This window comes from Nothoprocta perdicaria, unplaced genomic scaffold (assembly GCF_003342845.1).
Source record: "Nothoprocta perdicaria isolate Ctin4 unplaced genomic scaffold, notPer1 scaffold_312, whole genome shotgun sequence".
Lineage (NCBI taxonomy): Eukaryota > Metazoa > Chordata > Aves > Tinamiformes > Tinamidae > Nothoprocta > Nothoprocta perdicaria.
In genome coordinates, this window is record NW_020455547.1 from 189,647 (window position 1) to 211,843 (window position 22,197).

General features: G+C 48.5%; 1 protein-coding gene across 1 annotated transcript in view; it reads right to left on the bottom strand.

Moving 5' to 3' along the window:
- Positions 1-426: 426 nt before the first annotated feature.
- Positions 427-22,197, bottom strand: part of NDNF (neuron derived neurotrophic factor) — a 22,934-nt gene continuing 1,163 nt past the window's right edge. Inside the window, exons 2-4 of the mRNA XM_026042727.1 lie at positions 4,222-4,416; positions 3,240-3,364; positions 427-2,457 (exon numbers count right to left, since the gene is read on the bottom strand). Coding sequence (XP_025898512.1) covers positions 1,064-2,457; positions 3,240-3,364; positions 4,222-4,416 — 1,714 coding nt within the window. The 3' untranslated portion in view covers positions 427-1,063. The remainder of the gene's footprint in view (positions 2,458-3,239; positions 3,365-4,221; positions 4,417-22,197) is intronic.

Consider the following 22,197-nt stretch of genomic DNA (forward strand, 5'->3'; position numbering starts at 1 on the left):
GTGACTTTAGTGAGAATCTGCGAAAAGCAACGATGGCGCTGCTGTGCGAGGCGTCTGAGCGGGCGGTCTGCGCCCGCCAGCCCGATGGCCCCGGAGCCCGCAGCACTCGCCACCACCACGAACAGGATCTGCCCTCACCCACTGCAACCGAAGCCGTTTTGGGCTCTCCTCTTCCCTTAGCAATTACTTCATGCAGTTCCCACRTACGCCAGAAATACCTGTGCTCCTTTGCAGAATTGTAACCCCTGGCTCCACAGCGTCTGTAACTCCCCCGGCCTTCAGGCACGTTAAGACCAGCAGCAACAAAAAGGTTGCTGCTGATCAAGCTTCAGCAAGCTGGTTTTGTTCCCAAGTCTGATTTCCCCCTCAAAATGTCAAGAAAAAGGAAACAATATATAATCTAATATTTTTAATTTTATGTACAGGAATATAACGTTATGGCAACTTTGTACATGAAATACATACAGTATTTAAACATTAAAATGAGCTAGGTAAGAATTTACATTAGCAATGAAACTGATCCATGTGCAGCCCAGTTAATACTTAGTTTAGAACTGTATTTTAATGGAGGGAGATTTTAATAGTTTACAGTCATAGAAACATAAACATTTAAAACAAGACTCTATAAAATAATTTACAGAAACCCTACCATCTACGCTGAGAGAATGGGTGAGTGGCTCTGTGTTTTGTGTGTGAATAACAAGGTAGATGACTCATTTATCTCAGATCTTTTAAGTAATAAAATAATTTAGAAGCAGTTCATGCAATATGGAAGCAAGGAGTGCCTGTTCCTTCAAGGTTTCCYGCTACCTTGGACATCTATACTGAGCACCACATGTGGGTCACCAGACACATGATAATACAACTGTCAGATGCTACCAGAGAGCACCGGCCTCGGTTCCTCCAAACAATTACTTATGTAAACATAAATATACAAGTTGATATCTTTTCTACACAGTACCAATAAAGGACACAACTTCTCAGCTGTGCAAGTAGTCAATTTGTATACTTAAAGTGGGGTAATGTTCAGATTGGAGTTCCATAGATTTGTWTATACAGGGCACTAGCAGAACTTCCTTGTTTTCACCAGTTTGCTCTGGTATTTGACAGAGTGCCCTCCGTGCCCGATGACGTAAACATCCAGCAGGTAGGATTTGCCCGGCTGCAGACCTCGAATTGTCTCTGTGGTAACTGCTTTCTGTATATTCTGGCTGTGAAAGTATTTACAGAGAACCTTTTCTGATTTCTTCCTTGTATCTGGACCCAAGCACTGGTTCTGTTCTCTTTTCTTCTGTTCTTCATTATAATTATCATCCACTTCCTTTTTGTAGATGCAGAATTTGTTTCGCTCCTGGGTGCCTAGCCATGCCACTGTGACAGAAGAACACGTGCGAAGCTTGTCAAAGGCTTTAATCCTTGTATCTTCTGGAAGAGAAGGAAATGACTGCTTATTAGGCCTTGTTGTAGCCAAAATCTTCAACATGGAAGCACCTTTTTTGCTTCCTTTCAGCCTAATTAGATATTTAGCTTTTGCTTTCCCTCGAAGCTGAAACTGCCGTACACCCTCAATACTCTGAGACAAGAGAAGTTTTCCATCTCTTCTAACTTGGATCTGAACAGCATCCAGGCACGAATGAACAGAGAAAGTGACTTTTTGGTGAGATGAAACAGGAGCAAACCGTAGAAACTTAGTTCCCTTTCTCTTGATAAATACATCTGTTACTTTGCCATCCTTCAGCTCAACTGTCTTCTGTTTAGCTTCCTCTTTCGTTCTGGCAAAGGTACCAACATAAGCGGTGCTCATGTTAGTGTTCGTGTTTACTGCAAACATGTCAAAGTAGTACTGCGTGTCTGGTTTCAGATCAGACACCGTGAAGATGTTCTTGTTCCCAATGCAAATCTTATGCAGATCAACTCTTGGCTTTGAAGACATCTGGCGCCCAAACTTTGACGATGATTTTAGGAAACTACGTTCTTTGCCCGAGTTGTTGTCTGAAGGGAAGCCAAAATGGGCAAAGTCAAATGGACTGAAGTCCAGACCTGGTTTTGGAGCCATCATGAAGGCATCATCAGAACTGAGCTTGGCTTCAACAGCACAGAGGCTTTTGAAATTGTGCTCTTTATTGATGACTATGCAGTACTGAATTGGCTGTTTCAGTAATGAGGCAGTGGGACTTGGTTTCCATGCGAGTGTCACTGTAGTACGTCCCAGAGAAGTGACATCAATTCTGGGATCATAAGGTAATTCGGGATAAGGTTGGTCTGATTCTGGAGTAGTGGTCGCATAAACTTTAAAATGTGTATCCTTCTCTGTTGACAGCAGATCTAGTTGGTACAAACCAGATGGGGAACTAGAGGACACAAAATACTCAACATCGTTGCCTTTGTAAGAGAACAGCTCTGTGCCTTCTTCATTAGTCATCTGCTGCTTCTGCTGCTCAAGAGGTTCTGGTTCACCTAGATTGTAAGGAAAGACAGACACTTATACAGACGTGCAAAGGGCTGTGAATACAGGAAAATAAAACTCTAAAAACTCTTCTGTATAAAATACGAAAGACAGATTAAAAGGAAAGYTGTATCTTGTGAGGAATACATAATCATTACTTAGTCACATCAGACAGCTAAGCTGGTTTGCCCCTATCCTGATACAGTCTGGTGCATGGCACTTGGCATTCACATTAGAAGCTCTGGAAGCCAATGACAGTTTATTTCCTGAGTAGGAAGGATGTTACTACCTTCAAATAAGCTTTAAGCGTGCCTACAAATGAGTGCTCAAAGGGGCAAGGTCAGCCCTGCAGGAATGCAAATCCCCRTCCTTTCTGATCTTGTGTTCGCAGCCCCAGCAAAGTCCCCTGGAACACTGAGTTAGGCCGGGCACACGGTTTGCTGTGGCAGCATCCGGAGCAGGCTCTGTYGACACCCTCAGCTTTCAGGTTTTGCGTTGCGGCTGTGCCAGAGAGCGCTCCCTCAGGTCTGCTCACTACTGACCTATGCACGCYTAGTTCATTGGAAACTGATTTAACTCAAGCACAGCTCGTCTCGTGTTGCTCCCTGCTGCCAGTTTCCGGCACAAAGGCAGGACTGGGGCTGAAGATCCAAACACAGGGAGATSACAAGCACAGGCCTGCTGTGAAACTCCCAGCATCACACTGAGACTGCTTTGAGAGCCTCTGAATCCTTTGACTGCAGGAGAAAGGCCAGGCTCTGAGGTGCAGGGGCAGCCTTTGATGGCTTCTTACCTGAACCGTCTCCACTGGCTTCCTCCGGGAGCTCTTGCACACTCAGTTTCCACTCCAGAGGGGCATCACATGGTGTCACTGTCACTGCTAAGGGGGTGTTGTCTTCTTCAACCACAAAGAAATACCTAGAGGAAAGGTAACAGACCCGTAACATTAATAAATTCTGAGAGCAGACAGCCAGCGGACTTGACAGTATCGAGGTCCGCCTTGGTGGGGCAACAGAGGCAGAAGTGTTGCTCACAGGCAAGACAACAATCTATGTATAGATCTGATCTACGTGTGCTAGGAGGGCATGGAAGTTAAAGAGCTAAGGAGAGAGGGACTGTAAGTCCCCCCAGTAAGATGGTGCTGCAGATTTCACACTCCTCAACCCCTGGCAGAGAAGGTTCTCACCTCCTCCCTCCCCTCCATCAGTTTTGCTTCTTTCCCCTACCTTAACTATATAAGATACCAGTGGTGACAAAGGTAAAAATGAGGAAAATGGGATCTTTAGGATAGGTCATGTTTTTCGTGATATATCTGAAGGATCCTAGAAACACGTATGGATTCAGTTGTGCCCCTTTTCCTCTCCTCCCCAATGCACTGTTTCGCATATATTGCTATATGTTTTGCTGTGTTTTGCTATGAAAGCTTAGGGAGGCGTGTGATATGAAGAGGGAAATCTCAATATCGGTCTTCCCTGAATCTCTGGAGCCTCGTTTTCTTCTCCAGTCTAACCACAGTATTTTCCAGCCCCAAAGGGTGAGGCTGGGCAATAGGAGTTCATCTACACTGGCTTATGCGGCTTTGTTAAAGCACAAAATTAAAAAGAGGGGCAAGCGTGGTAGAGCAGCTCTGTTTCCAACCTTCTCCTCCCCCTGTTTATCTCTAGACATCCATATTTTTTCTTATTTGATTTCAATTTTTGACTCCAAAACACCCAACAAATAAAACTACTAACTCCCAAACACAGTTCTGATTTAAACTGGCCCTAGTTAGTTACCTTTTAGGTGTGTCTCGGAACAGATAGCTGCTGATTTCGGCTCCGTCGGGGATTACTGATGAATCATGGAAAAACGCCTTGTCCCGGATCTGCATTTGGAAGAGCTCCTCATCTCGGGTAGGCAGCTTCTGTGTCCTGGAGGAGGGCGGCAGCAGCAGCAGCAGCCAAAGCAGGGCGCAGTGGAGCAGGAGCATCCTGCAGCGACACAGGGATTCCCGGCTGAGGGCGGCGATGGGGCCGCGCGGCAGCCGCCACCGCCGGCCTGGCACATTCTGCCGACTGCAGTAAAGCGCCGGCTTTGGGCACGACTGGCAGCACAAGCAGCCACACACCGGGGGAACCTACATGATCATTCAGTGCCGCCAAAGAGCCTACAAGGGTCTGCAGCAAATCATACATGAACCTACTCTGGCAACGAAACCTTCAAGGCAAAACGGTAAGGCCAAACTTAGAGGCATTTCAAGGCCGCATAAGGCGAGGAATTTAAAAGGGAGATATGGACCCAAACAGCCTGAAATGCCACTGCTGAAATATAGACTTACCTACAACATTGTGCCCTCCGTGCACTCACTTCACGGCTTGCAGGAATCTCTACTGCCATACAAGCGTGGGCACATATAAGGACTACGCTTGCCGCGCCAGAGAGGTTGGTAAAAGTGTGCCCGTAAGAGCTCTGCACGTGCAGCTGTAACTGGCAGCAAGCCCGCACGCTCGCTTCCCGGCGGCACCTCCCCGTGCTGAAGCAAGGGCAGAAGCCTCGCACGCATTCTGGAGGAATTGCATTCAGGGATGTGCAGGAGCAGAGATGGGAAGTGGTAACAAGAGCAAGCACATGGAGGGAACATCGACTTTACTTTCCTCAGGAGACTTTATTTGGGCTTCCAACAATCCTTTTGAAARATAAATATTTGCAGTGAAATTGCTCTTTATAAAAATAGTGAATTAGGAAAATATGTGCTATAATCCCCCACATACTCAAAGCACATTGGTATTAACATGCAATTCAGCAGGACTTAGTCCTCAGGTCTGATGGGAATTCCAAAACACAAAAGCAGAGAATCCCTTACAAATTAGGCATAATAATTCATAATCTCAGCCTTTCATTATTATGTCTACAAGTAGGTCAGTAATGACTACCCTAAGATATACAGCGGGACAGACCATCTCCTTTCACTGAAGTAGATGATCTCATACATAATAGTTGTGGTGTGGGAAGCAGGGAGCTAAGCCCATATTTTGCCATGAGCAAAGTAAGTTTAAATTGCTAAATGATAACATTTTTAAAAATAGGGGAAAAAAATGAAGAATTCAAAGCTATTGCCTAAATTGTATTAGCCGCTGGATTAAAGGAAAAGCGTGATAAAAACTGAGCCGGCAAGAACATTTTTATCTTGCTTTTATTGCTGTTACTTGGCTGAGTGCGTGGGCACGCACCAGGCTTTATACTACAGTGTAAGCTGCTTATGGCTTTGTGACAAACTTTATTTTTCTTTAAGATCGACTCTGATATTTAGCTGCTTTTTTTCTTCTTCCACTTGACCTTTCTTTAATGTCTTAGACAAAATTAGTAAATACAGGGCTCCTTGAGAAGTGACTTGGTGTAGCCTGAGCCACAATAAAATAGTTCTTCCCTTTCAAGCCCTGTAGAAAGTTCCCAGYGCCCCTTCCCACACTCTTTCAGGGAGGCAACTGATGGACAACCCATCCACTTCCACCCATCTCTCGTCCAGCCACCAGATCGCTGGTGGCCCTCGCCAAGCGCGGGACGGGCAGCACAGGGCATCTCCATCTCCCGGGAGCTTCCCGTTAGCTCCCGAGAAAATCTTCCAGYGTCATCGCTCCGCAGGGCAAAGTCAAGGCACTGCTGCGAGTGCGGCAGGAGCCCTGCACCCAGCAATGGCCGCGCAGCCRCCCACGGAAGCGGCTCTCCTCACACCAAGCCACTTCCACACTCCTCATACGGCTTCCTCTGCCTACAGCATCACTGCTGTTTAATTGCTCCTTTCATAAACAGTGCTCCTTCCCCATGCTGTACTTGACTTCTTCCTCTCTGCCTTCTCTTGCCCTTTTATCTCAACGTAATTCCAACCTTTCTAATGGTTTCCTCCATCCTTGCTGCCCAGCTCAATCCCTTTTCCTAACAAATCTTTCCCCCCACTACACACACACAAAAACAAACTCATGAGACAACAGGTGCAAAGGAAAGCAGGCAACAAACCCCAYGCAGTCATAAGTCACAAGGGAAACTTACTGAAAACTCACTCACCAAGAGGCAATTTTATCCTCATCTCCTTTGGCTCTTGCCTCCCCTGACAGCTAAGCCTGCTATTCTTCACGAGTGTTCTCCCTCACCTGCATGTTACTGTTTTTACAGCCAGATCTCCACTTTCTGAGCAAAGTAAATAAATAAAAGTGTGTCTGAAGAAGACAAATGCTTGAGGTTCATGCGACAGAGCTTCTCCCATTCAGGTAGATAGCATCACCACGGAGGCCCCACGTACTCTTAGAGGAGGCAGCAAGCGTGCGGGGAAGCACTGCGGCGAGCTCGGGCATCTCTGTGTTATTCTCAGCTGCTCTGCTTCCCGAGAAGCCACGAGCGCGCGGAGGCCGCGGCAGGGCCGCCTTCAGTCGGCGTCGGCTGCGCCCTCCTTTGCGCACCGACAACCCCAGGAAGCGGCAGGCAGCAGCGACGCTCCGTATCCAGGGTTCCCTGTGGGCAGCAGTGGGGCTGGCAGCACTTCATCACCATTGCTAACAGCTAAGATTGTACATTTTAGTATTAGTTTTAATATTGTAATGAGAGGTTACTGCACTGCTCCATCCTAAGAAAGGGAAAGAATGATTTTTTGGAGGATATGGAATTGCTGCTTAGATAAATCATGATTTGCCCTCCCCAGTGTTTGTCAACATTTGCGCTAACTAGTTCCTTACTTAGCTTTTGATGACCATGGGCATATTTTCTTCAATTCAGACTGAAGTGTTTATACTTATCAGCAAAGTGAATGACATCTGACCTTCTGGAGCAAAGATCGTAAGTCAAMATACTTGCTGACTGGAGTCACCAAAGTCAGCAGAAATCTCCCATACAGAGTAGGATGAGTCTGTGTGCTCTAACACTTTGTTTATTGATTTTTCAAGTATTATCCTTGGCCTATAGGGATGAAATTCTTTCTAACTTAATCACAGCAGTTAAAGCAGATTATTTGCTTAGGTAAGAAACACTGGCACCTTCTGGAGACAGTGTCCTCCACATGAACCTCTTGCAATTGCAATATTGTATATTGTCATAGTCAGTTCTAGTGTGGTGTAACCTTTATTAAAATAAACTATTTTTGATTATAAGACTACTCAGGCTAAGCTTCACTTCTTAAATAATTTCACTGGCTAATCCACTTTAAAACCCCTTGTGGACAGTATCTCCATCCCCTTCACAACTGTGGTGTGAAGAAAAGCTGAAGATTTGTCTGTTTTCTGTATCTTTTTATCACACCATTTTCAGCTTAGCAGAAACCACCCAAGATCAGCAAGTTTAGTTCTGTGGCTTTTACCAGGCTACAACACCAACAGCGGCCCATTCTATACATGAAATTGTTTTCAAAATTGTTCCTATAAATAAAAAACTGAAGTTTTGTGATCTGGTACCATTTACAGGCCAGTAGGGCGTTGAGTGTCTTCATTTTCACATATCCAACCTCAGAGGTCTAAAAGGGACCCAGTTTTCTTGTCCACCCTTGCAAAAGTGGGACCCCAGAGTAGCAAAGAGGCATCTCAATATCCCTGGCCGGGTTTTGGGGAGCGTGCTAGTAACGCTGGGCCGCGCTTCCACACATGTTAACAAACAGTTTTTTTTTTTTTTTTAACAGTGCATTGATTATAACCTGGCATGGCTTTAAGCTAGATTCCCCATGGTTTACTCACACAAAACATCACAACGCGAGCAAAAATAATTTGTTCCTTCTATGTTTACTCCTAGGCAAGCTCACCATTGGGCAGTGGCTTTCATGGAGTCTCTCAGAAAATCCACTTCCTAAGCTCCAAGTGCATAAATTAATGCTCCGCCACCCAGGTGTTGGAAACTTTTGACAAATGTTTTTGTTTGTCCCATATGATGAGGCCTGAGCCTGCTTTATTTTTGAAGCACGTGTACAAGATGGGGCCTAAACACCGCACTGGAAAGCAATACAAATTATGTGAAATATGTTGTGTGACTTTTTCTTCTCCAGACTCCGCCACCTCCTAAATGTCTTTTATTCCCTTTTCTACAAGTTTGTCTTGTTTTCTTTTCTTTTAAACTCAGAGTCAATATTTTATTGATATATTCCTGCTGACTGGAGGGATTTGCCTGCTGTTTATCACTGAATTTAAGAGAGCGCCAAGGTAAACAGTCCTAAGTGAAATAACAAGCACTGTTTCCCTTCTCTAGGATTGCAAAAGTGCCCTCTAATGGCCTTTCTTTACCTCTCGCTTTATCCCCAAACTCTCTCTGAAGTCTTAACCTGAACTGGCCACCCTGGCCGCCTGTGTAGGGGACCACGGGACTCGGCATAATGAGACCTGCAGGACAGGAGATTATGGGACACAGCCGGGCCGGCTGATCCCGAGGAGGTCAAACACGGACACGGGCTTTCCTGCTAACGTCACAAGGAGAAGGGATCAGTCAGCAGCCCTGGTGCCCCAGGCCAACCTCTCTGAAGGTCCCGCCGCGGAGGGAGGCACCGCGGCGCGGCCGCGCGCTCCGCTCCGCGTGGCAGAGCGAGCGACAGCACATGCCGAGCGGGCTCTGCACCGCCGATGCAGCAGCACTGCAACGCACGGCCCTTGCAAAGGCAGCACTGCTTGGCACCTTCCTTCAGCAAGGGAGGGAAAAAAAGAACAGAAAATCAGAGATATCTTTTTTTTTTTTTTTTTCCTTTTTCCCACTTCTGGGAAAGCAGAGCCATGGGCACAGGCACCAAGGGGCCAGGCACGGCTGCTTCCCGGCCAAGGGTCCATCCCTGCATCCCGAGCTAGCGGGGCCAGGCAGGGCCGCCCCTGTCCTCCCCTTGGAGCACCTGAGGCCCACGAGAAGCGGCCTCACACAGGCAGGTCCCGTGGCCTTCCCTGGCGGAGCCGCCGCCTCCGCGCTCAGCGCGTGGGGCTCTCCCGGCCTCAGCCACCTGCCCTGTGCGCCACTTAACGAACCTGCCCACGCTTATCTAAGTAGTTCAACAGATGAAAATGCACGGTGTGAATTTGAAGGGGCACATAAAGTCCTTTAAATGCTTTGCCATGTACTGCCTTACAAGTGAGAGGCGGGTTTTCCTTCACAAARTGTAAATAAGGGAACAGTCTAAGCAATTTATAAATCTGAACAATAAGCACATACATGAATATTACACAGCTAAACCTGACCACAGATTTTAGGATTAGTTTCTTTCTTTCTTTTGAATTATACTCCAACAGCAAAAATTTCCCAAACTTTCCAAATTTCTGTTTATACAAGCACTCTATCCAGCCTTCAGAGATCTGTATAACTAACTACATCTCTGCGAAAGACCTGCAAGCAACTGCAAGCAACTGTAACTTTAAGCAGAAATAGAAAGGACAGGAGGATGYGGAATTGGCCTAAGCTTCAAGTTTGGGGACAAACTGGATTTAGCCCCGACGGTGCTCACAGGATTTTCCTGCAAGCCGTGGAGCCCAAGGGGCAGGCTGGGCTGACTCTGGGTCGCAGCCAGACCGCGGAGCCCCGGGCCAGCAGCTTCCCAAACGCACAGCCCCCCGTCCGCAGGCAGCAGCAGGGCACCTCTGCACTGGGTTCCCTTTCCAAAGCTCACAGAGCCTTCAACAGACACGAACAGCACTACCCACACAAGCAGAGRAGAGCCCTGGTGCACTCTGCTGCTGCTGCAGTTGCCTCATTTTTGATGTCACCACTACAGCCTGTACCCCACCTACCCTGAACAAGCTGCTTTCCAAACACAACCGAAGGCCCGAGGACGGTCAGCCCAGGGCAGTAAGTGACCATTTCGTTTCATGTTCCGTGACATCCCATGCAAACTGCATGGCGCGGCTGCCCCGGCCCCGCTGAGCGCAGCTGACGGTGCCCACGGGCCATCAAGCCGACGCCGCCGTACCAGCCTGTCCCCTCGCGAGGCCACTTACTCACAAGCCACCTTCAAGGGCTCCATCTACGGAAAACATTTGCTTTACTTCTCAACTGTCTGCAGGTCACCGAGACCTGTAAAGGATTTACAATAACAAAGAAAAAGATCTAGGTTTACTTGAAGCAAAGGCATCTGGAATAAATAAAACCTAATGCTTAATTACAGACAGCGGAACGTGTATGACTGTAATTTAGTGAGGATAATTTCAAGGCACTGCCTGCCACAATGTCTTTGGGTTGCATTTCTTCTCTTTCTGGTGTAGAGACGGTTCCTTTTTTCCCTCCTTACGCCTATTTTTAAACACCAGGGTAACGGGGTGGTTGTTTATGTTACCCACCACGCATCATGTAATAAGTCTGTAGATTTGTTGACCTGATTTTAGTCTAGATTTGGAAATAAAAGGGCGCATTGTGGGACCACTCGCACTTAGCATCAGAACTTGGCAAGTTAAGAGTCTAGGAGCTTTTCCATTATAAACTTTATTTCCAGAGAAATGCAATACAAATATATGCACCTCAGCATACAGAATTATCACCTCAGCAGAGACTAATTTAAAGTGTGCCTGCTATTTCTGACTGTAATGCAATTAGTTGCTTTTAATGGGCAAGGAAGAAAAAAAATACTTCTGAATTTTTAATTCTTTCAGRAGAGAGAGTTTGTTTGAGGGGAAAAGCAAGGGTTTGGTATTTAACACTTGCTGTTCCCCAAAGCATCAGGAAAACACRTTTGGGAGGCTTGTATTTATTTATTTTTTTAATGGCACATGGAAGGCTTCCTGGCTGCTCCTGCCCCATGCCTCTCTGTGCTGACAAAACAGCCAGCCCTGAACTTCCCAAGGAATGTCCAAGGATCTCCGAAGCAAGCCCTTCCATGAAACGTACCTAAGAGCCTGGTGCCCTTGTCAGACACAAAGAAAGAGGCCACTGGCAGAATAAAAAGGCAAAGGTTTCSTTTTCTTAGTAAAATCTGAAGGCAAATATTTCTGTGCTGTGCCACCTGACTGTGCCCGCTCCCCTGGCACAAGACACCGTGGCCGGGAGGAGAGCCCACGCGCGCAGGGCGGTATTTAGCGTCGTGCGGGAAGGCTCCCCGAACACGCACGGCCTCCATGCACTGCAGCGGTTCCTTTGAAGCCTTCAGGCTGCACCACGCCAATAACCCGGGGATTAACACACCTCCTCTGCGATTCCATTTCAGTACGGGTTTTCCCTTTGCCAGAAGTATTGTTTCAGCCAAGTAAATCACTGTAGCATGGGGGAAAAAAGCCAAGTATATGTGTGTGCACATATATTTAAGAGAAATATAACCTTATCTCTTCATTATATATATATATATATATACTCTCCATATACATACATATATGCACATTGGTATCAAATCTTAATGCACAACAACAGCAAAGAATAACAACTTCTGGGATTGGTCAGCTGAGGGGGTAATATTGTGAATGTGGAGCTGTCTCAAATTAGACATGTTGAAAACCAAACATACTCAGGAAGACATGGTATCAAAAATCAAATTTTACATGGACTATTTTGTTTCTAAATGGAACCTTATTTTTCCACGTTTAGTGGAAACAGAGCCAACTCTGATACAATGGAATCACCATCGTGGAACTGGTGATTTGTTACATTAGCTGGATGCTTCAAAAAACAAATTAACCACCAGATCCTGGTTAGGACATTTGAGGAAATTCCTACTAATTTCTCCTTTTAGTAAATCACAGCTTTTTTTTTTTTTTTTTTTTCTCTCCTTCACAGCAATCTCTGCTCATACAATTCAGTGGAAAGCATCAAAACCAAGGAGGTCCCAGCAGTCTCTCTCACATGGTCAGTCGATCTCTTGCCCCTCTTTTGGGGAGGGGGTTGTAATGGCACACCAAGAAATTTTAACTATTGCTGGAAGTCAAATACTCTAAGGCTTGCATAGAATTTAGGTGGAAAACCTGCTCACTGCCACTGACCCATGCAACGCTCAGCTCCACCTTGCAGGTCTGGCACAGGTCGGCTCCATCCATCTCTTCACCCCTCCTGCCATTGCAAAGCCCCTGACCCTCCCGGTAACGTCACCCACAGACAGCCCAAGTGTCACCGACTTCCCTGGCAGGTGACTAGTGCCAATGTCCACCGGCCACACGGACCTCAGGTGCTTCCTTTGAAGCTTAATGCTGAGAAGGGATCTGCCCGAAGCCTCAGCAGGGCTTGAGTCCTGGTGGAAAAAATTGGATCCGACACAGAAATTGTTTGAGATCAGAGGAGCTGTTTGCACAGCTCTGGCCTGTTCGAGGCAATCGACTCTGAACGCCACATAGCTCAGGCCGGAGGTGTTTTATAATGGAGAGCAATTACTAGCCCCTTGCTACGAGTAACAAAAGCAGGCAGCGYAGTTCCCTGTTCAAGGAAATCACAATATAATCCTTTCCTTTAATCACAGAACAATAGCTACTTCCCCAGGCCAAGTCACTCTGCCTTTGGAACAGCCTGCGAGCGCATGTTACTGTCTCTCCATAATGAATCTCAGCGAGGGGATTAGCGGCTAGAAATACATACGAACAATTGCAAATTACAACAACACAAGTATGTTGGTATTGATACCAAGTCTCCCACTGCTTCTCTGTAATAGTTCTGAATGACATTATGAGCCATTGCCCTTGCCAAAACCCATACAGTGCACGGAGGACTAGGAGTTTCAGGGCAGAAAGAAAATTGAGCCGAATTAAGGCGCTGGAGCAGAGTCGGAGCCTACACAACTTGCTGTCACATTATCAAACTGCTGGGGCTTGTGCTTGGTGGTCAGAAAGACCTCTGGAAAGCTCTAAAAATGAACTAATTAACCCTATTAACTGCAAGAGGACTTAAGCCATTTTCAGGGCCTGGGGAACACCTCTGTGGCGGCAGCTGCCTGCAGCAACACACATTTTGTTAAAGGCCTGAGCGCGGCAGGGAGCGGCGCAGGAGGCTCTGACACAGGCGCCGGGGCGGGGGGTCACTGCTGCGACGGACAGCGCAGGAGCGGCGCGCAGCGTGACAAGCAGCCGGGGGAGCTCGGCGCGCGGGAAGCAGAGTCGGCAGCAGCAACTACCACCTGTAGAAACCTGTGCTCTGAGTACCGGCAATTCCTTCAGCTTTTATCATTATTTTTACTGTTTAAATGCATTATAAAAATCCACTGTTTCACTATTAGGAATTTTGTTTTTCCAAGGTGCTAAGCCCAGAGGCCACCTCACGCAGCTTCCACGAGAAGCAGGGGTCTGCCAGCACGGGGAGCGGCCAGGCCGGCAGGCACGCAGGCCGCCGCAGCAGCAGCTCGCGGGCGCCTGCACCAGCTTGGCCGCCCCTGCAAGCGCAGCAGCCCTGGCACAGCCGCCCACGTTTGTTTGCAGCTCTGCCCGACAGCAGCTTCTCAGCGACCCCGGCTAAACACTGACTGCAGTGCTAAGGCCTGGGATAGGAAGGAGYGAAAGAGCCGCGGAGCCGCTCTCCAGGAAACGCTCTCGGAGCTGTAAGAGCACAGCAGGGCAGTCGCTCCGGGAACGGCACCACCGACAGCACTCGAGTGCGCGCGATGCCCTGACTGGCGGCCCAGCCAGCGTCACCGAGCCGCACGGGGACAGCGGCGTCACGGTACCCGCGCACCGCAGCGCAGCTGCCGCTCGCCACCAAACGCACTCGGCAGGTGAGAATCCAGCCAGAAGCAGCCGGTAGTTAAACAGTTCCTTGGAGAAAGAGGAAACAGGACTTATTTGAAGTAGGGGAAGCTATTTCTGTTGTATTCTGGTTTTCCTCTGCTCACATTTTTTTCAGTCTTATTTCCCCTGCATTATTTTAGTTTTATCTGCATCATTTTGCTCAGACCTTCGGTCAATCTCAGAGGCACGATGTTTTTTCTACATAAATTGAGGTTTTCTCAGGAATACAGCAATGCAGATTAGCTGATAGGTAGCTCCCCCCTTGTCTCCCCTTCCCTCCCCCCGCCCAAGAAGTCCTATAATTATCAGAATCCACATTTTCTTATTGGATTTATTGTCCAAAATGGGTTTAAGCTGTTACATTATATACTTTCAGCTTTAAAGGTCTTACTAACCCAGTATGTATCAGGGAGGTGCTCTCTTGTAATGGTTTGTCACTTACTGCAGAAAGATCCTATGTGTGTAACTCACTACTGGTGCTAGAGACAACCCAAACTTCTGCTTCCCCCAGGAGGCCGCAGCTCTACATAGCTGCGGGCCAGGGAGGTGAATCTGCCCCTACCCCTCGCAGGGCTTCCGGGCGCCCTTCCAGGTTCTCCCTGCAGCCCTGGGGACAAAGGAAACAAGCAAGAGGCACGTGGCACTTGTGAGAACGCGTGCACCACGGCACAAGGAGGGCAGCCACACTGCACGGGTCTCCTGCAGAGGTGAGCCAAGGTTGCCGCAGGTGCCAAAAAGCAGGCGACAGGTTGGGGACACCTGGGGCCACACGCTGGAGGAGGCACAGACCCTGGCAAGCTTCCCAGCCTGCTCCAAGGCGGCTCGTGGGCGATGCCGGGTAGCTGGCAGCAGCTGCGCTCAGCCAGCACGAATCCCTGCCGGCAGGGCTGAGGGGCCAGGCAGCACCAAGGGCYTGGCCTACAAAGGGCAAAGCCGTGGAGCAGCCAGGAGCAGCAAACTGCCCCAGGGAGCCCTCTCGCTGCTGCCACAYGCCAGCCTCAGCCACAGCTCTGATAACTGCTCCATGTCCTGAAAGGTCACAGCAACAACCGAGCCCAACTCCAGCAGCCCAGGTACCCGGCAGCCACACRGAGCTGCAGACCTGCGCCTTTTCCTCTCCTTCTCTTCAGCAAACTTTCTGCTTTTTCTTCTTTAGTTGGCGGAAGGGGGAGGATCGCTCTCCCTGCCACCCTCTTGTGCTCCCGCGCAGCAGGTGACAGCAGTGCCTTTCCCGGCCCCAGGCTCTGGCTCTGTGGGAAGCTGCTGCAGGGATTCCCGGGCCGCCCACCTCATCCTGGCYGCTGCTCCTTCCCCATGGCTGGGCTCTGGGCTGGAGGGCAGGCACAGGCCACAGTCCTTGTGCTGCTCCAGTGGCACCCCTTACACAGCCTAGGTAAGCCCAGTCTAGGGCCGCACATACAAGGTGGGAGCAGGATGGCAGCATATGTGGGACCTGGCAGAYTCCAGTGGCTTTGTAACACTCTGTTTTCTAAACACTTCTAGTCCTGTACTTCTAACATGATCGAGGTGAAATTTTTTTCGCAAGTATGAAAAGACTCACGTTCCTAGTGAAAGTGCCACAGGGCTCTCAAAATGGTCAGGGTCAACTGCGGTGCTGTAATAGGGGATTTCCAAACCAGCTTATGGCAGGGGTAGCTTTCAGCTCCCCACTCCTGGCAGGCGGCTGTTTGTTTGCCGGCGCGGCAGGCGAAAGGTTCGCTCTCGGGGCAGTCCACTGAACACAGGCGGAGGGGCAGCCTGTTCCGGGTGAGCGAACATCCAAATAGCCCCAAACCAGGTCGACCTGCTTATGGCAACCATCCCTGCTCCGCTGGAGGACACCGAGAGCCAAGGCAAAGACAGCGAGAAAGAAAAGACCTTCCAGATTAAGGCATGACTAGAATTGGTGCCAAGGGAATTTTTACTTTTCCATGGACAAAAGATGAAGAMTGAGCTGTGGGACAGCCCCCAGTGCTGCCCGCTGGGCAGAACTGCAATATCCCTGGATGAAAGTTACTGCTAAACAGGAAAACATCATTTCAATGTTATCATTAATGTTGTGCTACAAAAATAAAAACAGTAGATTTTAAAAAGATTCTGTTGCCTGGTACTTTATGCACCCAAAGCAGTTCAGGCAATGCAGCGGCCATCCAGGGGAAGTAGGTGGTCTGCTTTCTGGGGAGAGAAAAGGCAGCCGCTCGGCACGGGCACCTCCGCGCACGCTGGGGCCGCGGCGCTAGCGGGACGTYGGGGCCGGGTTTAACTCCCAGCGAGAAGCTGACGGGAAGGAGCAGAGCCCACCTCTGGTTTCAATTACGCAGGCTTTGATTTCACCCAAGGCGGGGGCAYGGGAAGCCCTTCCTCGCCGCGGCTCTCGCCGGCCGCTGGCCCCGTCCGGCCGCAGGGAAAGGCGGTGGTGGCCAGGCTGGCCCGGGGCTGCAGGACGGGGCCCAGAGCGGCCACCGAGCTCTGCGCTGCCACGAGGGCACGAGCACGAGGGGCGCTCGCAGCAGAGGCAGCTTCTGGCCGACGGCAAGCGCTTCCTGCTGCTATGGGAGAATTTGGCATTTTCCGTTTAAACCACTCATTGTCTGTGTTTTCTTATAAACATCTTGTGACTACTTTTCCTTAAATGAGTGGGAATTGGAATATATTCCATTAACTAACAGAGCACGTTTCTGTCCCTCCAGTTCAGCTCAGCTATTGCGCACTTGCAAGAATGTCTTATGTTTTGCCTCAGAATACCTGTTTAACTCACATGYTAAACTAAGTTAGAAGAGTCTAAACCCGAGTTTTGTTCATGTGAGGAGAAAAGATTTTAAGACCTACTCATCTTTCAAACTATGACTTTTTCAACTATTGCACTTTAGCAGGATTATAAAGGTTTTAATTGGCAGACATAAAGTCTTCCCTGCAAAATTGTAAGAYTATTATATTTTTATTCATTATTTCTCATTACTGAAAAAATCAGTTTGAGGAAGCCCCTGGGGTCTTCCCCAAATAAGGGAGAGATCCTATTAGTCCTACAAATGATACTCAAGTAATTCTTACTCAGGAGACAGAGCCCATGAAAATTAAATGCATATTTAGTAGCCAAAGGAACACAAAGAGCGGAGACTAGGAACCGTTAAGTCTGTTCGCTGATGTTTTCCCTTGCATCCACAGCCCAGCTGGCAGCTCTGAGATMCTTGGCTTTCTTGCACGATCATCATCCCAATCTGTAAACAACTTAATTTACATCAGGTTTCTGGATTTCAAACTGCTGAGATACGTTCAGACTGTTTGAACATAAACAAACTAGTAGTAAATCTACTACACTTAAAGTARTAAGAGAGAAAGATCTTATCTTCCCAGTATCCTGGATGCTTTGTAAAAATCATAGACTGTACTCGATCCTCCTAAATAGGTGCAAAGCGCCTGCAGTTCTGTTACAGYCTGCTATTCATCTGCTTCCCTACCAGACTTTGCAGCAGGAGAAACAGTTGGTCCAGCACTGCCCTATTTTGGTATGATAAAGTGAGAAAGATTAACAGCATCATTTTTCTCCTCCTAATCAAGTTACAACCTCTCCGAAGGCTTCTCCCCTCCAGGGAAGCGGTGCCTCTCATTAGGAGAGCAGCGCTCCTGCCCTGTAAATCACAGCGGAAGCGCGGGCTCCGGGCGCGTGTCACTGTGCCGGGCTGCGCGGGTCAGCATGGGGGGCACTCATATCCGGCCCACGCAGAGGCAAATGAAGCAGGAAAGATGAATTATTGCCTTTTGTTTTTCAGATTTCCAGGTGCTCGCAGTAAGTACCACTGCTTCTTATCTCAGCTGCCCTGCCATCAACAAACATCTCTGCAACTACTGCATTTAATTAYGAGTGCGCAGGCTCATTCCCTGAGCGGTCCAACACCCCCGCTGAGCCTTGGGGTCACCAGAAACAAACAATCCTGCGAGTTTCTTGAGCAGCCCATGAGCAACACATTACCGAGCACACGCTCCTCTGCCGTGCAACAGYACAGGCCATATACGTTGTCTCCAGGAAATGTTCAGCACGGCATTAGCACACCAGTGCAAGTGTGCAACCCCTATAGATAAACACAAGCACCTTCACATTTATCCAAGCACTTACTTAGGGTTAGATTCTCAGACCAATGTCTTTCTGCTTACTTGAACAGCAATTAARAGATGAGCACAAGCTGAAAATCTGTCCTGTAAAACAGCCCCAAGACGACTGTCGCTTTTTTTCTTTTTACTGCAGAAAGTTATAATCTCAACTCTCCAGCCCTTAAACTAAAAGGATTGTGCTGCTGGCCTCTGACACATCTTACATGGCCCACATAGTCCCCAGGGAGCAATCAAAGCCATCTATATAGTTGCAGGATTTTCTGTTCATTCCTCTTACAGCTCTGTGTTAAGATTTACCTTTCCCCAGTTCACTAGGGGGTCTTTACATACTACAAGCTAGAAAATTAATTCTGAAAGAACAATCTTCTCCTCAGTATTTACTCTCTGCGTCCTTAATTTATTCCCAACTTTAAGCACATTCTCCTGCAGTTATGATTTATTACTCTGACCTATTTCCCGCTCTGAGGGCAAACACTTCCTCCCCTAATGACATCTTGTTAAGTTTTCAAACACAGCATCACCTCAGCCTTCACAGCTCTTCCCACCAGCATTACCTTATTTGAGGAGATGTCTCAGGCTGAAACCATCATGGATTTCATGAAGATTGTTTGTTGCAGAAGCAGCTTGTTCTTGGTCACGATGTAAAACGCAGCTTTGGCAAACAAGCCCTTCTCTGAGAGGACGCTCGCTTACTGTACTGCTTGTTTCASAGCTTTAAACCGCGCTTGGTCCTTCTCTTGCTGCTGCAGCCTATGAAACTCTACTGCCTTTAACAAAATCCTCATTTACTTTCCATTCGCTTCTGCTCGGGTAACGCCTACCGCTTCTCCTACTTGGGGGACTGTGTCCTCAGTGGCATTAAAGTCTGTAATCAACAYCAAGGTATAATTAGGGACTGTCCATACATTTTTATGCAAGCCTCATTCCAAATGTGTATCTCTTGATGTAYAATTAGTCCAGATTAAGATCCCCAAAGGTTTTGCTGGGCATTCCCACTAGTACGTGTGCCATATTCTAATGACTTATAAAGTTGTTTTCTTTTGCAAAGTAGAAGGCCCTTTTGTCAGGTCTGGCCTTCCCCTCTGTATTTTATAATCCAACAGAAAAAGCAAGCAAAGCCTCCACGTTTTTTTAACTACTATTAGTGGTTGAAACGGCAGTCYAGTATGGCTGCAGAGCGTTCCATGTCAACAGCAGTTTCTTCGAATGCACTGAACRAAGAAACGTGCAGGTTTCAGCGGGCTGCCCTTAATGCAGAAAACATGCACATTCAGCAGGGTCGAATGGAAACCCTGCGTCTACCGTGTGTCTATTTGTACAAATTAGTAAATCTGTCTCCTGGAAAAGGTCGCTGAGGAATGAAAAGATAAATACTACTTAGTAAAACAAAATAAAAACAGCTCTGGAGCAACGCAAGATCCTGAAGGAAGGCTGAAACAGCCCCTTGAAAACAGTGAAGTAATGGGCTTACAGTTTTACTACTCATATAAAGTTTAGTGACTTCAAAACTGAATGTGAAGCCAAACAAGACTTGTTATCCCACTAAAATCTGTGCTGTAACTGAAGCCAGTACCCAGATGTTCTGTGGTAAAATCTGTCGCTTCGTTGCCTAAAAGCACCACATACACTGACATATACTTCTGGCTTGCCTTTAATCCAAACCTACTCAGATTCTGGATTATTTTTCTAGCAATCTTTTAAACTGCCATGGGAAGCATAAAAGGTGGCCTCCTACAAAACTGTTTGATACCATCTTGAAATGTAACCATTTGCAGAAATAAATCAGGATTTCTTTTTAATAAACTGTTTATTATGAGTCCTTCAGAACATAAATTATAGAAGAAAAAGCTGGGTCTGAGTTTATTAAACATCTCGAGTTTATTAAACATCTCATCTTCTTATACATATATTAAGGCAGAAGACCCTGTGGCCCTGCAGAGGGGAATGCCCAGCAAGCAAGCAGCAGCCCTGGCACAGTCGCACAGCGGCCAAGTGGGATGTCCTCCAACATCTGGAATCAGGGGTCTGAAAGCTCAAAAATCCATGTTGTAGCCTAGGTAAATCCGTGTTTGCTGCACAATGGATCCATTAACCCCCCATCAGGATCTCAACGCACAACAGCAACTCTGAGGAAAGACTTTGTGACTTCTTAGGAGGCAAGGGAGGGGAGCTCCTAACATGCTCTCTACCTTGGCGTGCTTCATGCTTCCCAAATCTTTAGCAAATAAAACAAATGTTTTGCAAGACAAAACTTACCACCCCTTCACRCTAGAACACATGAGAAGCAGCACGCAGCCTCTCTAACAACCCTGCACTTCAGCCGATGACAAACCCAACACGCAAACACTTTCTCTGTCTCTACAGCTTGAGCTCAGAATCCGGGAGCCCCCAGAGCTGCAATGAGGGGCTGGGCAGTAAGAGGAGGGGTGGCACCGGCTCCACGGTCGCATGCCCTGCAAAGCGCGGGATGGGGCAGGAGGGCCACAGCCAAGCGCTGGGAGCTGCAGCCGGCAGGCGAGCACCRGAACGCGCCGGATGCCCCACGCTTTGCAGGCAACACGGCACAGGCATGACGCGATTCAGAACAGCTTGCTTGACAGTCTGCACCATATTGTATTTATAAACAGTGTGCAAACCTAGCTACTTCCCCGGGGTGTTTTCAGAGTCATCATCTTCAACAAAACAGGCGCGCAAGGCTATCCCATGCGGCTCCTTCTCATCCCAGCGAGCACTCCATAGGAAGGAGACAAGCAAACAAGTGGCCAGTATGACTCTCCATGCTCTCCCAGGTGTGGGGCCAAGTCTCCACTGGCCTGGCCATGATGCCCCAAAACACCAGGGAACACAGCCCGAGCGAGGCCAGAACCGTTGGCTCTGACATGTCACTGCGGCAGGAAGAATCARCGCCCATTTAGTTCACAGCAGCCCCCACACATACAGCAGGCCCAGGTGAGGGGGGGACACATTTTGTACTTTGGTAACAGGACTGTGCTAAATACTGAGGTTCCCCACAAGAAACAACGGGGTTTCTGCACGGGACAGAGCACAGTCACACTCCAAATCAGGGAGCACATGCTCTACCCCTGATGTACCCCTGCTTCTCCTCAGGGAAACCTGACAAGCCTACAGAATTAATTACTTTTGCAGATATATCATGCATTTCTTAATTTAAGGCTAGCTTGTTATCGTCTGATGTAGAGAGTTGGCCTACAAAAAACAGGCATCATCTCCTTAATAAAACACAGCACTGAGACTCCAAATGTGTGTATGCGTATATATATATACATGTATATGTACACAGGACACGCAGGGTACAGGCGACGCTACTACAGATTTCTGCTTCAGCGCATTTTAGTGCCCAAAATCGAAGAGAATGCAAAGCCTCCCTGGAGATCATACAGAGTCCTCTCCTTCCTCAAGCTTTAACTAGATCCCAGTTCTAGGTGCTACTCTAAGCGCTTGCAGGGACGCCAGGGGTGGCTGTGGGATGACACCAGCAGCTCTCCCATTCAGGGACGTGTTTTGCTGCTAGATAGCAGAGCGGAGCAGGGAGGAYGAGGCGCTCCTGACAAGCAGCAACACAAACACCATTCTGAGGAGAGTTAGAGCCAGGGAGTTCAAAGCAGGCTACACCGAGTAAGGAAGCTTCTCTTCCCGTTCCCCAGCGGCACCCAAACGGGTGCTTGTGCTTTCCCGTGTCCAAAGACTACCTTTATAGGCACCACGCTGTGGCCAAGGCAGGCTGCCTTGCAAGGCAAGGGTCCCCTGCGCGCATGGCACCCAAGCTCTTGCCGCCCGTTGGGAAACTCGCCCTGGCTTCGCTGCTGCACGCGCACACGGGCGCAACTTGCCTGGCTCTAGGAGCGCAGSGTCGGCGCCCCCGCGCTGCCCGCCCACAGCCAGTGCCGCGGGAGCCCCGACGGGGACGGAGGCGCTGCGAGGTCGGCGGCGCCACGCGCTGTCCCTGGCGCGGTGGCGCCGGGGCCGCTGCCGCTCCAGCCGCGCGCGAGCCCGAGGTGCCGCCCTGACGCC